Source organism: Pogoniulus pusillus, chromosome 17, assembly GCF_015220805.1.
Source record: "Pogoniulus pusillus isolate bPogPus1 chromosome 17, bPogPus1.pri, whole genome shotgun sequence".
Lineage (NCBI taxonomy): Eukaryota > Metazoa > Chordata > Aves > Piciformes > Lybiidae > Pogoniulus > Pogoniulus pusillus.
The window spans coordinates 1,274,042-1,288,560 of NC_087280.1; the positions used below are offsets into that span (position 1 = coordinate 1,274,042).

Below are 14,519 nucleotides of genomic sequence, written 5' to 3' on the forward strand. Positions count from 1 at the left end.
GTAGGGAGAATGGAGCAAAGGTGGAGGTGGGGAGAGTGAGGCTGGAGGGGAGGAGGAAGTTGTTGAGCAGGAGAGTGGTGAGAGGCTGGAATGGGTTGCCCAGGGAGGGGGTTGAGGCCCCATGGCTGGAGGTGTTTGAGGCCAGGCTGGCTGAGGCTGTGGTCAGGCTGCTCTAGGGTAGGGTGTCCCTGGGCATGGCAGGGGGTTGGAACTGGCTGATCCTTGTGGTGCCTTCCCACCCTGACTGATGCTGTGGTTCTAACCCAGAGGACTCTAGGTTAGCCCATGCCTCACCACTTCAGAGGGTAGGTAAGTTACTCTCTCTTCCTCAGGCAGCTCATCCTCGCTGCCACTGTAACAACAGTGTATTATATGGGATGCTATCAACAGTCATCTCCTCTCCTCAATTCATCAGCACACATGCTGGAAAACAGAGCTGGAGATACTGCTTTGTCTATGCAGAACTAAAGCCCTGAGAGGGTGTTTGTAGCCACCCAATTCTGGGCTCTCTGCTGTGGTTGGCAGCAGCTTCAAATGAGTCCAGTTCCTTCACTGACCCCCAGTATCTGTGTCACACAAACCCACACCACATCTACAAGCAGCAGCAATGTGCTTTACTAAGAGCAACTCCATCCATGCTTCCCATAGCACACACAGGAAGATCTTCTAAATTCCCCTGGGTCTGGGGGCAGGCTTCTGCTCTTGTTAACCCCCTGGGAAAATGCCTACAGCATTCCCAAGATGATTTTTGGCAGCACTGGGTCAGGATTTACCTTCTCAGCATTGGATCGAATGCATTTGACAAAGTAAGGCTCTGCTTGGCCAAGGGTCTCCATCAGCTTGTTCAGTGATGCCTGCAACAGAGAAGAGACCTTCAGATGGGAAACAGAGAAGAGACCTCCATGGAGAAGGAAAATCAAAGCAATTAAATCAGAAAACCAAAAATCCCAATGGGAATAAACAATGACTGAACCAGGCAGGTAGGAAATTGTTCCCCAACATCAGGTTGCTTTGGCTTGGAGAAGACCTTAGAAGGTTGTCAAGTTCAAAATGACTGTTTCAGCCCAAGCAGCTTGGCTGATTTTGTCTTTGCACCAAGTTACAGAACCACAGAATGGTTTCATTCCTCCCGGAGCATCCTGTCCAAGCAGCAGCCCAGCACCACCACTGCCTGCACCACAGGTGCCACGGCCACAGGTTCCTTAAACAGCTCCAGCCATGGGCACTCCCTGGGCAGCCTCTGCCAGGCCCTGACCACTCCTGCACCAAAGACATTTCTCCTCCTCTCCAACCTAAGCCTCCCCTGCCACAACTCCAGGCCACTTCCTCTCCTTCTATCACCTGAGACTAGGGAGCAGAGCCCAACCCCAGCTCACTGCAGCCTCCTCTCAGGGAGCTGGAGAGAGCAATGAGCTCTGCCCTCAGCCTCCTCTCATCCACACTAAACACCTCCTGAGGTCCCTCAGCTGCTCCTCCCCAGCCCTGTTCTCCATACCCTGCCCCAGCTTCGTTGCCCTTTTCTAGACACTCCCCAGTCCCTCAATGTCCTTCTTGGAGTGAGGAACCCAAAACTGAACCCAGCAGATCAACATAATGCTTGGCTGGATTTTAAACCCTCTGGTTTGACCTCTTCACATCAGCCACCAGAGTCCTCAGTCACATCCTGCTCCACACCAACAAGCCTCTTCTAGACATAGGTGGGAGCTCCAAGACAGAGCTTTACACCTTGCACCAAGCAGTTACTGAGTTATTAAACACAACTCAAACTTTCCTTTCCCAGGAGCATACAGAATCATACAGAATCAGGCAGGTTAGAAGAGAGCTCCAAGCTCAGCCAGCCCAACCTAGCACCCAGCCCTGCCCAACCAACCAGACCATGGCACTAAGTGCCCCAGCCAGGCTTGGCTGCAACACCTCCAGCCACAGCCACTCCACCACCTCCCTGGGCAGCCCATTCCAATGCCAATCACTCTCTCTGCCAACAACTTCCTCCTCATCCTTGTACAGCCTCCCTGCAGGCAGCTGCAGGCAGCAATGAGCTCTGCCCTGAGCCTCCTCTGCTGCAGGCTGCACCCCCTCAGCTCCCTCAGCCTCTCCTCACAGGGCTGTGCTCCAGGCCCCTCCCCAGCCTTGCTGCCCTCCTCTGGGAACCTTCCAGCACCTCAACATCTCTCTGCAATGGAGGAGCCCAGAGCTGGACACAGCACTGCAGGGGTGGCCTGAGCAGTGCTGAGCATAGGGGCATAAGAACCTCCCTTGTCCTGCTGCCCACACTGCTCCTCAGCCAGCCCAGGATGCCATTGGCTCTGCTGCCCACCTGGGCACTGCTGCCTCCTCTTCAGCTGCTCTCTGCCAGCACCCCCAGCTCCCTCTCTGCCTCCTTGCTCTCAGCCACTCTGGCCCCAGCCTCTAGTGCTGCTTGGGGTTGTTGTGGAGTCTCCTTCTCTGGAGCCTTCCCAGCCCTGTCTGGATGTGTTCCTGTGCAACCTGCACTGAATTCTGTGGTCCTGCTCTGGCGGGGGGGGGTGGATTGGAAGATTTGCAGAGGTCCCTTCCATCCCCTGCTGTCCTGTGAGGCTGTGAACCTGTGAGCCTTCCAGCTCGACCCATTCTAGGGTTCTATGACATTAGAGTGACCTTCTGCTCCGGATCTACTTGCAGGAAGTCTTTTCTTCTGATCATTTCAAAGACATCTTCACAAGAAGCCTTTCATGGTCAGAAAAATGCACCCACATCAAGGATCAGGGGAAGAGCATGGGATGGGTCCCACACAGATGCAGAGCAGCTGCACCACACGTGTCTGAGCAGTCCCCAGCACTCCCATCCTGGAGCTGGCAGCCTCCTGCTTTTTGCTTAGAAGCAGACCAAAAATCACTCTTTTAGAAACACAATAAAACTAAATGGAAAATAAAAGAAAGTAAAAGAAATAAACTAAAATAAATTTTTAAAAGGCAGGGCCAAAAAAATCAAAATGAGATAAAATAAACCAAACAACAATGAACTGAAACAAACCAAACAAAAAGGAAATGAAATAAAAATGGAAGACGAAAAGAAAATAGATAAAATCTATCTGTGAAAAAATGAATCTATTAAAAACCTCCAAAGATTCATCTATGCAATTAAATCTGTTAAATTTATTCATACAAACTCATCAATAAAATCAATCTGGAACTTAATCTATCAAATAATCTATTAAAACAGCCAATAAAATCAATCTGGAAAAGGTGAGCTATAAAAAGGGACTGCAAAAGTGATCTGGAAAAGGTGAGCTATAAAAAGGGTCTGCAAAAGTGATCTAGAAAAGGTGAGCTATAAAAAGGGTCTGCAAAAGTGAACCTGTAAAAGTGATCTGGAAAAGGTGAGCTATAAAAAGAGTCTGCAAAAGTGAACCTGGAAAAGTGATCTGGAAAAGGTGAGTTATAAAAAGGGACTGCAAAAGTGAACCTGTAACAGTGATCTGGAAAAGGTGAGCTATAAAAAGAGTCTGCAAAAGTCAATCTGTAAAAGTGATCTGGAAAAGGTGAGCTATAAAAAGGGACTGCAAAAGTGAACCTGTAAAAGTGATCTGGAAAAGGTGAGTTGTAAAAAGGGACTGCAAAGTGAACCTGTAAAAGTGATCTGGAAAAGGTGAGCTATAAAAAGGGACTGCAAAGTGAACCTGTAAAAGTGATCTGGAAAAGGTGAGCTATAAAAAGGGACTGCAAAGTGAACCTGTAAAAGTGATCTGGAAAAGGTGAGCTATAAAAAGGGACTGCAAAGTGAACCTGGAAAAGTGATCTGGAAAAGGTGAGCTATAAAAAGGGACTTCAAAGTGAACCTGTAAAAGTGATCTGGAAAAGGTGAGCTATAAAAAGGGACTGCAAAGTGAACCTGTAAAAGTGATCTGGAAAAGGTGAGCTATAAAAAGGGACTGCAAAAGTGAACCTGTAAAAGTGATCTAGAAAAGGTGAGCTATAAAAAGGGACTGCAAAGTGAACCTGCAAAAGTGATCTGGAAAAGCTGAGCTATAAAAAGAGTCTGCAAAAGTGAACCTGGAAAAGTGATCTGGAAAAGGTGAGTTATAAAAAGGGACTGCAAAAGTGAACCTGTAAAAGTGATCTGGAAAAGGTGAGCTATAAAAAGGGACTGCAAAGTGAACCTGTAAAAGTGATCTGGAAAAGGTGAGTTATAAAAAGGGACTGCAAAAGTGAACCTGTAAAAGTGATCTGGAAAAGGTGAGCTATAAAAAGAGTCTGCAAATGTTAACCTGTAGAAGCATAAAATCCTAGAATCAAAGAATCATAGAAGCATAAAACCATAGAATCCTAGAAGCATAGAAACATAAAATCATAGAATCATACAATCAATCAGGGTTGGAAGGGACCACAAGGATCATCTAGTTCCAACCAGTCTTCTCCAGACTAAACTAATCTGTAAAAATAGACTATAAAAGTTAGTCTATAAAAGTGATCTAGAAAAGGTGAGCTATAAAAAGGGACTGCAAAAGTGAACCTGTAAAAGTGATGTGGAAAAGCTGAGCTATAAAAAGGGACTGCAAAGTGAACCTGTAAAAGTGATCTGGAAAAGGTGAGCTATAAAAAGGCACTGCAAAGTGAATCTGTAAAAGTGATCTGGAAAAGGTGAGCTATAAAAAGAGTCTGCAAAAGTGAACCTGGAAAAGTGATCTGGAAAAGGTGAGCTATAAAAAGAGTCTGCAAAAGTGAATCTGGAAAAGTGATCTGGAAAAGGTGAGTTATAAAAAGGGACTGCAAAAGTGAACCTGTAAAAGTGATCTGGAAAAGGTGAGCTATAAAAAGGGACTGCAAAGTGAACCTGTAAAAGTGATCTGGAAAAGGTGAGCTATAAAAAGGGACTGCAAAGTGAACCTGTAAAAGTGATCTGGAAAAGGTGAGCTATAAAAAGGGACTGCAAAGTGAACCTGGAAAAGTGATCTGGAAAAGGTGAGCTATAAAAAGGGACTGCAAATGTTAACCTGTAGAAGCAAAAAATCCTAGAATCATAGAAACATAAAACCATAGAATCCTAGAAGCATAGAAACATAAAATCATAGAATCATACAATCAATCAGGGTTGGAAGGGACCACAAGGATCATCTAGTTCCAACCAGTCTTCTCCAGACTAAACTAATCTGTAAAAATAGACTATAAAAGTTAGTCTATAAAAGTGATCTAGAAAAGGTGAGCTATAAAAAGGGACTGCAAAAGTGAACCTGTAAAAGTGATGTGGAAAAGGTGAGCTATAAAAAGGGACTGCAAAGTGAACCTGTAAAAGTGATCTGGAAAAGGTGAGCTATAAAAAGGGACTGCAGAGTGAACCTGTAAAAGTGATCTGGAAAAGGTGAGCTATAAAAAGGGACTGCAAAGTGAACCTGTAAAAGTGATCTGGAAAAGGTGAGCTATAAAAAGGGACTGCAAAGTGAACCTGTAAAAGTGATCTGGAAAAGGTGAGCTATAAAAAGGGACTGCAAAAGTGAACCTGTGAAAGTGATCTGGAAAAGGTGAGCTATAAAAAGGGACTGCAAAGTGAACCTGTAAAAGTGATCTGGAAAAGGTGAGTTATAAAAAGGGACTGCAAAGTGAACCTGCAAAAGTGATCTAGAAAAGGTGAGCTATAAAAAGGGACTGCAAAGTGAACCTGCAAAAGTGATCTGGAAAAGCTGAGCTATAAAAAGGGACTGCAAAAGTGAATCTGCAAAAGTGATCTGGAAAAGCTGAGCTATAAAAAGAGTCTGCAAAAGTGAACCTGGAAAAGTGATCTAGAAAAGGTGAGCTATAAAAAGGGACTGCAAAGTGAACCTGTAAAAGTGATCTGGAAAAGGTGAGCTATAAAAAGGGACTGCAAAGTGAACCTGTAAAAGTGATCTGGAAAAGGTGAGCTATAAAAAGGGACTGCAAAAGTGAACCTGTAAAAGTGATCTGGAAAAGGTGAGCTATAAAAAGAGTCTGCAAAAGTGAATCTGGAAAAGTGATCTGGAAAAGGTGAGCTATAAAAAGAGTCTGCAAAATGAACCTGTAAAAGTGATCTGGAAAAGGTGAGCTATAAAAAGAGCCTGAAAAAGTGAATCTGTAAAAGTGATCTGGAAAAGGTGAGCTATAAAAAGGGACTGCAAAGTGAACCTGTAAAAGTGATCTGGAAAAGGTGAGCTATAAAAAGGGACTGCAAAGTGAACCTGTAAAAGTGATCTGGAAAAGGTGAGCTATAAAAGGAGCCTGAAAAAGTGAATCTGTAAAAGTGATCTGGAAAAGGTGAGCTATAAAAAGAGTCTGCAAAAGTGAACCTGGAAAAGTGATCTGGAAAAGGTGAGTTATAAAAAGGGACTGCAAAAGTGAACCTGTAAAAGTGATCTGGAAAAGGTGAGCTATAAAAAGGGACTGCAAAAGTGAACCTGTAAAAGTGATCTGGAAAAGGTGAGTTGTAAAAAGGGACTGCAAAGTGAATCTGCAAAAGTGATCTGGAAAAGGTGAGCTATAAAAAGGGACTGCAAAGTGAACCTGCAAAAGTGATCAGGAAAAGGTGAGTTATAAAAAGGGACTGCAAAAGTGAACCTATAAAAGTGATCTGGGAAAGGTGAGCTATAAAAAGGGACTAAAAGTGAACCTGGAAAAGTGATCTGGAAAAGGTGAGCTATAAAAAGGGACTGCAAAGTGAACCTGTAAAAGTGATCAGGAAAAGGTGAGTTATAAAAAGGGACTGCAAAAGTGAACCTGGAAAAGTGATCTGGAAAAGGTGAGCTATAAAAAGGGACTGCAAAAGTGAATCTGTAAAAGTGATCTGGAAAAGGTGAGCTATAAAAAGGGACTGCAAAAGTGAACCTGTAAAAGTGATCTGGAAAAGGTGAATTATAAAAAGGGACTGCAAAAGTGATCTGGAAAAGGTGAGCTATAAAAAGGGACTGCAAAAGTGAACCTGTAAAAGTGATCTGGAAAAGGTGAGTTATAAAAAGGGACTGCAAAAGTGATCTGGAAAAGGTGAGCTATAAAAAGGGACTGCAAAAGTGAACCTGTAAAAGGGATCTGGAAAAGGTGAGCTATAAAAAGGGACTGCAAAAGTGAACCTGGAAAAGTGATCTGGAAAAGGTGAGCTATAAAAAGGGACTGCAAAAGTGAACCTGTAAAAGTGATCTGGAATAGGTGAGCTATAAAAAGGGACTGCAAAAGTCAATCTAGAACCATTAATCCAGTAAAGCTGGTCCAGAAAAGCTAATCAGAAATGTTAAGCCAGAAAAGTTCACCTAGAAAGGTTCATCTAGAAAAGTTGCCCTGTGGCAGCTGATCTAGGAAAGGTAATCCAGAAGGGTTAGTCTAGAAAAGCTAACCTGTGACAGTGAATCTGTGATGGTTAATCTAGAAAAGCTAATCTGTGACAGTGAATCTGTGAAGGTTAATCTAGAAAAGCTAATCTGTGACAGTGAATCTATTTAAAAACCCCAAACCCACCTGGTAAACCTTAATCAATCTAAAATAATCCACCCCCCAAAAAATAATCTGGAAAAAATGAAGCTATAAAAAAGTCACTGAGAAAAAAAATCAATCTAAAATGATCTCTGGTGCCCAGCAGGGCTGTCCATGCTCTGCAGTGCCCAGCAGAGGTGTCCATGCTTTGCAGTGCCCAGCAGGAGTGTCCATGCTCTGCAGTGCCTAGCAGAGGTGTCCCTGCTCTGCAGTGCCTAGCAGAGGTGTCCATGCTCTGCAGTGCCTAGCAGATGTGTCCCTGCTCTGCAGTGCCTAGCAGAGGTGTCCATGCTCTGCAGTGCCTAGCAGAGGTGTCCATGCTCTGCAGTGCCTAGCAGATGTGTCCCTGCTCTGCAGTGCCTAGCAGATGTGTCCCTGCTCTGCAGTGCCCAGCAGAGGTGTCCCTGTTCTCTGGTGCCCAGCAGGGCTGTCCCTGCTCTGCAGTGCCTAGCAGAGGTGTCCCTGTTCTCTGGTGCCCAGCAGGGCTGTCCCTGCTCTGCAGTGCCCAGCAGAGGTGTCCCTGTTCTCTGGTGCCCAGCAGGGCTGTCCATGCTCTGCAGTGCCCAGCAGAGGTGTCCCTGTTCTCTGGTGCCCAGCAGGGCTGTCCATGCTCTGCAGTGCCCAGCAGAGGTGTCCCTGCTCTGCAGTGCCCAGCAGGGGTGTCCCTGCTCTGCAGTGCCTAGCAGAGGTGTCCCTGCTCTGCAGTGCCCAGCAGAGGTGTCCCTGCTCTGCAGTGCCCAACAGGAGTGTCCATGCTCTGCAGTGCCCAGCAGAGGTGTCCCTGTTCTCTGGTGCCTTGCAGGGGTGTCCCTGCTCTGCAGTGCCTAGCAGGGCTGTCCCTGCTCTGCAGTGCCCAGCAGAGGTGTCCCTGCTCTGCAGTGCCCAGCAGAGGTGTCCCTGCTCTGCAGTGCCTAGCAGAGGTGTCCCTGCTCTGCAGTGCCTAGCAGGGGTGTCCCTGCTCTGCAGTGCCTAGCAGGGATATCCCTGCTCTGCAGTGCCTAGCAGGAGTGTCCCTGCTCTGCAGTGCCTAGCAGGGCTGTCCCTGCTCTGCAGTACCCAGCAGAGGTGTCCCTGCTCTGCAGTGCCCAGCAGAGGTGTCCATGCTTTGCAGTGCCCAGCAGGAGTGTCCATGCTCTGCAGTGCCTAGCAGAGGTGTCCCTGCTCTGCAGTGCCTAGCAGAGGTGTCCCTGCTCTGCAGTGCCTAGCAGAGGTGTCCATGCTCTGCAGTGCCTAGCAGATGTGTCCCTGCTCTGCAGTGCCTAGCAGAGGTGTCCATGCTCTGCAGTGCCTAGCAGAGGTGTCCATGCTCTGCAGTGCCTAGCAGAGGTGTCCCTGTTCTCTGGTGCCCAGCAGGGCTGTCCCTGCTCTGCAGTGCCTAGCAGAGGTGTCCCTGTTCTCTGGTGCCCAGCAGGGCTGTCCCTGCTCTGCAGTGCCCAGCAGAGGTGTCCCTGTTCTCTGGTGCCCAGCAGGGCTGTCCCTGCTCTGCAGTGCCCAGCAGAGGTGTCCCTGCTCTGCAGTGCCCAGCAGGGGTGTCCCTGCTCTGCAGTGCCTAGCAGAGGTGTCCCTGCTCTGCAGTGCCCAGCAGGGCTGTCCATGCTCTGCAGTGCCCAGCAGGGCTGTCCATGCTCTGCAGTGCCTAGCAGAGGTGTCCCTGCTCTGCAGTGCCTAGCAGGGGTGTCCCTGCTCTGCAGTGCCCAGCAGAGGTGTCCCTGCTCTGCAGTGCCCAGCAGAGGTGTCCCTGCTCTGCAGTGCCCAACAGGAGTGTCCATGCTCTGCAGTGCCCAGCAGAGGTGTCCCTGTTCTCTGGTGCCTTGCAGGGGTGTCCCTGCTCTGCAGTGCCTAGCAGGGCTGTCCCTGCTCTGCAGTGCCCAGCAGAGGTGTCCCTGCTCTGCAGTGCCCAGCAGAGGTGTCCCTGCTCTGCAGTGCCCAACAGGAGTGTCCATGCTCTGCAGTGCCCAGCAGAGGTGTCCCTGTTCTCTGGTGCCTTGCAGGGGTGTCCCTGCTCTGCAGTGCCTAGCAGGGCTGTCCCTGCTCTGCAGTGCCCAGCAGAGGTGTCCCTGCTCTGCAGTGCCCAGCAGAGGTGTCCCTGCTCTGCAGTGCCTAGCAGAGGTGTCCCTGCTCTGCAGTGCCCAACAGGAGTGTCCATGCTCTGCAGTGCCTAGCAGGGGTGTCCCTGCTCTGCAGTGCCTAGCAGGGCTGTCCCTGCTCTGCAGTGCCTAGCAGGAGTGTCCCTGCTCTGCAGTGCCTAGCAGGGCTGTCCCTGCTCTGCAGTACCCAGCAGAGGTGTCCCTGCTCTGCAGTGCCCAGCAGAGGTGTCCATGCTTTGCAGTGCCCAGCAGGAGTGTCCATGCTCTGCAGTGCCCAGCAGAGGTGTCCCTGTTCTCTGGTGCCTTGCAGGGGTGTCCCTGCTCTGCAGTGCCTAGCAGGGCTGTCCCTGCTCTGCAGTGCCCAGCAGAGGTGTCCCTGCTCTGCAGTGCCCAGCAGAGGTGTCCCTGCTCTGCAGTGCCTAGCAGAGGTGTCCCTGCTCTGCAGTGCCCAGCAGAGGTGTCCCTGCTCTGCAGTGCCCAGCAGAGGTGTCCCTGCTCTGCAGTGCCTAGCAGAGGTGTCCCTGCTCTGCAGTGCCCAACAGGAGTGTCCATGCTCTGCAGTGCCTAGCAGGGGTGTCCCTGCTCTGCAGTGCCTAGCAGGGCTGTCCCTGCTCTGCAGTGCCTAGCAGGAGTGTCCCTGCTCTGCAGTGCCTAGCAGGGCTGTCCCTGCTCTGCAGTACCCAGCAGAGGTGTCCCTGCTCTGCAGTGCCCAGCAGAGGTGTCCATGCTTTGCAGTGCCCAGCAGGAGTGTCCATGCTCTGCAGTGCCCAGCAGAGGTGTCCCTGTTCTCTGGTGCCTTGCAGGGGTGTCCCTGCTCTGCAGTGCCTAGCAGGGCTGTCCCTGCTCTGCAGTGCCCAGCAGAGGTGTCCCTGCTCTGCAGTGCCCAGCAGAGGTGTCCCTGCTCTGCAGTGCCTAGCAGAGGTGTCCCTGCTCTGCAGTGCCCAACAGGAGTGTCCATGCTCTGCAGTGCCTAGCAGGGATATCCCTGCTCTGCAGTGCCTAGCAGGAGTGTCCCTGCTCTGCAGTGCCTAGCAGGGCTGTCCCTGCTCTGCAGTACCCAGCAGAGGTGTCCCTGCTCTGCAGTGCCCAGCAGAGGTGTCCATGCTTTGCAGTGCCCAGCAGGAGTGTCCATGCTCTGCAGTGCCTAGCAGAGGTGTCCCTGCTCTGCAGTGCCTAGCAGATGTGTCCCTGCTCTGCAGTGCCTAGCAGAGGTGTCCATGCTCTGCAGTGCCTAGCAGAGGTGTCCCTGCTCTGCAGTGCCTAGCAGAGGTGTCCATGCTCTGCAGTGCCTAGCAGATGTGTCCCTGCTCTGCAGTGCCTAGCAGAGGTGTCCCTGCTCTGCAGTGCCTAGCAGATGTGTCCCTGCTCTGCAGTGCCTAGCAGAGGTGTCCATGCTCTGCAGTGCCTAGCAGAGGTGTCCCTGCTCTGCAGTGCCTAGCAAAGGTGTCCATGCTCTGCAGTGCCTAGCAGATGTGTCCCTGCTCTGCAGTGCCTAGCAGAGGTGTCCATGCTCTGCAGTGCCTAGCAGAGGTGTCCCTGTTCTCTGGTGCCCAGCAGGGCTGTCCCTGCTCTGCAGTGCCTAGCAGAGGTGTCCCTGCTCTCTGGTGCCTAGCAGGGGTGTCCCTGCCTAAGGCAGGGGGGTTGGAACCAGACAATCTTTAAGGTCCCTTCTGACCCAAGCCATCCCATTCCATGACTGCCTGTTAACTGACACGAAGGCTGCAGAGCCTGCTGCTTGTCTGAGAGGAGACCCAGAGCTGCCTCCCACTCACTTCCACAAGGTCTGACTGGCTGCAGCGCCAAGCTGGATGTGTGGCAGGCACAGCTGCTACGTGGTCCAGTGACGGCTGGGGAGCATCAGATGGCGCTAAGGAGCTGGGAGCGACCTGCAGGGCTGCAGAGGGGCTGCTGCGTGCTGGGGCTGTGCCTGGGTCACACCAACCCCAGGAGTGCTACAGGCTGGAAAGCAGCCCGCTGGAAAAGGACCTGGTTGGCAGCCAGCAGTGTGCCCAGGTGGCCAAGAAGGCTACCAGGATCCTGACCTGCCCTGGGTGATCCTGCTTTAGCTGGAGGTTGGACTTGATCATCTCCAGAGGTCCCTTCCAACCGCTACCATTCTGTGATTCTCTCATTCTGTGATGCCCCCTGAAGGCCACCACCACTCCTCTCTGCGTTTAGATACCTGTGAGATGTCTCCCAGCTTACCTGAGCCACAGCCTCAGGCGAATTTCTGTCCTAAAAGGTGGTGAGGATGGGACAGGACAGTGCCTGCAAGTGCCCTCCTCGGTGGTGGCACAGAGACCCTTTGCTTTTCATTCACCTCTTTGCACCAAAGGCAAAGGAGTGAGGGGAAACAGCCTCAAGCTGCACCTGGGGAGGTTTAGGTTGGACATGAGGAATAAATTTCTTCCCCACAAGAGTTGTCAAGCCCTGGCTCAGGCTGCCCAGGCAAGTGGTTGAATCATCACTGAGAAGGACCTTGGAGTGCTGGTGGGCAGCAAGTTCTGCACAGCACAGCAATGTGCCCCTGGGGCCAAGAGAGCCAGTGGCAGCCTGGGGGGCACCAGGAAAAGTGTGGCCAACAGGGCTAGGGAGGATCTGCTCCCCCTCTGCTCTGCCCTGCTGAGGCCACACCTGGAATGCTGTGGCCAGGTTTGGGCTCCCCAGTTCAGGAGAGACAGGGACCTGCTGGAGAGAGTCCAGCAGAGCCAGGAGGATGAGTGGGGGACTTGAGCATCTCCCCTGTGCAGAGAGCCTGAGAGCCCTGGGGCTGGTTAGTGTGGAGAGGAGCAGGCTGAGAGGGATCTGATCAGTGTCTATCAGTAGCTGAGGGGTGGGGGTCAAGTGGAGGGGGCCAAGCTCTTATGGGTGGTGCACAGCAATGAGCCAAGGAGCAATGGATGCAAACTGGAGCAGAGAAGGTTTCAGCTCAACCTGAGGAGAAACTTCTTTGGTGTGAGGGTGCTGGAGCCCTGGAGCAGGCTGCCCAGAGAGGCTGTGGAGTCTCCTGCTCTGGAGGCTTTCCAAACCCACCTGGATGCATTGCTGTGAGGTCTACCCTGGATGATGCTGCTCTGGCAGGGAGGTTGGACTGGAGGAGCTCTGGAGGTGCCTTCCAGCCTCTAAGGTTCTGTGATTCTGTGACTGTCCCTGGAGGGACTGAAAAGCTGTGTAGATGTGGTGCTGAGGGCCATGGTTTAGCAGCAGACTGGGTAGTGTTGGGTTAATGGTTGATGACCTTCAAGGTGTTCTGCAGGCTGAAGGATCCCCTGACCCTGTGGTTACCTGGAACTGGGCACTGATGCTGGGTGGCTTCTTCTTCTTGTGGAGGTGCAGCAGGGACTTGGTGATGCGGTCGTGCAGCGTCAGGCTGGTGAGGTGCTTGAGGGACTTCACATCCAGCATGTGCTGTGGGGAACAGGACAAGACTCTGCTCTTGATAAATCCAAGGAGAGCTCCATCTTATGGCACAGGAGCTGCCACCCTCCTCTTTACAGCCTCTGCTGGGCCTCCCTGGGTGGCCACTCCACTTCACAGGAAACACCAAGGGACTGCCTGACCTGCAGCTCTGCTCTGCTTGGCTGGAGCCAGACCTCCCAGGTCACCCTTCTGAGTCCTCAGAGGATCTGCCAAGGGCATCTGGGGCCGCAGGAGATTTGGCTGCAGACAAGCCCCAGAGTGCTAAGGAGCATCTCAGCCATCCCTCTGAGAGGGGTCTGATCAACCTGGACAAATAGGTGAGGGCAGGGGGTCAAGCAGAGGGGGCCAAGCTCTTTTGGGTGGTGCACAGCAATGAGCCAAGGAGCAGTGGACGCAAATTGGAACAGAGAAGGTTTCAGCTGTGGTGTCTCCTGCTCTGGAAGCTTTCCAACCCCACCTGGGTGCATTCCTGCAGGGACTACCCTGGGTGATGCTGCTTGGCAGGGAGGTTGGGCTGGAGGAGCTCTGGAGGTGCCTTCCAGCCTCTAAGGTTCTGTGATTCAGTGACTAACTGTATCTGTGCCTCTCCAGAGGCAATGTGCACTTAGGGAGGAGTAAGCCCAAAGTTTGCTCCTCCTGGGCCACTGATGCAGCACCAGCAAGGACCCCAAGAAGCATTTATTTGTTTAGACAGAGCAGATCTCCTGGGATGGTTTCAAATGCAGTCAGTGCAGTCAAGATGGAGGGAGACAACTCATCAGACAAGCCTGCTGTCTGCCAGGACCTCACCACACGTTGTAGTTGGGAGATGAACTAACCAAAATTCACCAGCAGGTTTGTCCTCCTTCCCAGCAGGAGCTAAACAGGAGCCAGAGCAGGCCCAAGCAAGGAGGATGCAAGAGCTCCTGTTCCCAGCTCAAAGCAGGGCTGAACTCCTCTGGTTTACAGAGATGAAAGAGCCCTTGCAAGAGCAGAGTTGACCATGGTCTCGACATAGACACAAGAGCTCTTCCTCACACCCATCAGTACCTCATCCCTGTGCCCACAGTCTCAACCCACAGACCAGCAAGATAGAAATGCTGCTTCTTGCTCACCTTTGGGAGATTGGGTTTGGCTTTGAAGTTCTTATTTCGCCTGAGGAGACAACAAAGGACTCAGATTAATCCACACCTGCAGAATGGAGGAGAGGATCAAAGAAGTCCCTTCCAAATCCCCTTGAGCAGCTCTTCCCTACAACCTGCACTGAGACTGGGCTGCTCCTGCCTGCTGCAGCCTGGCTTTGCACATGTCCTGGCCACAGGTTCGGAGAGGAAGGTGTCCAGTCAGGGAGGCTCCTTAGGCTGGCAGTGATGGGCAATGCTGGCAGAGCCAGGGAGCGGCGGCGTGGGAAGCCTGCCCAGCCTCCTCTGCCACCTCCAGCCACCCTGGGCATGTTCAGAGCTCTGAACCCTCTGCTGAGGCTGCAGCATGAATCAGCAACGCCTCAACAGCAGCTCCCCACCTCATTTGGAATGCAAACGTTGCTATCAGGCCAGAGAATGTGGCAGCAGCACAGCTCGGG

The 14,519-nt window shown here is 51.4% G+C and overlaps 1 protein-coding gene across 4 annotated transcripts in view; it reads right to left on the reverse strand.

Moving 5' to 3' along the window:
• Positions 1-14,519, reverse strand: part of MYO9A (myosin IXA) — a 249,586-nt gene that overhangs the window by 56,905 nt on the left and 178,162 nt on the right. For all 4 annotated transcript variants that reach the window (XM_064157192.1, XM_064157191.1, XM_064157190.1 and 1 more), the window contains exons 17-19: positions 14,053-14,092; positions 12,824-12,946; positions 774-854 (exon numbers count right to left, since the gene is read on the reverse strand). In XM_064157192.1, coding sequence (XP_064013262.1) covers positions 774-854; positions 12,824-12,946; positions 14,053-14,092 — 244 coding nt within the window. The remainder of the gene's footprint in view (positions 1-773; positions 855-12,823; positions 12,947-14,052; positions 14,093-14,519) is intronic.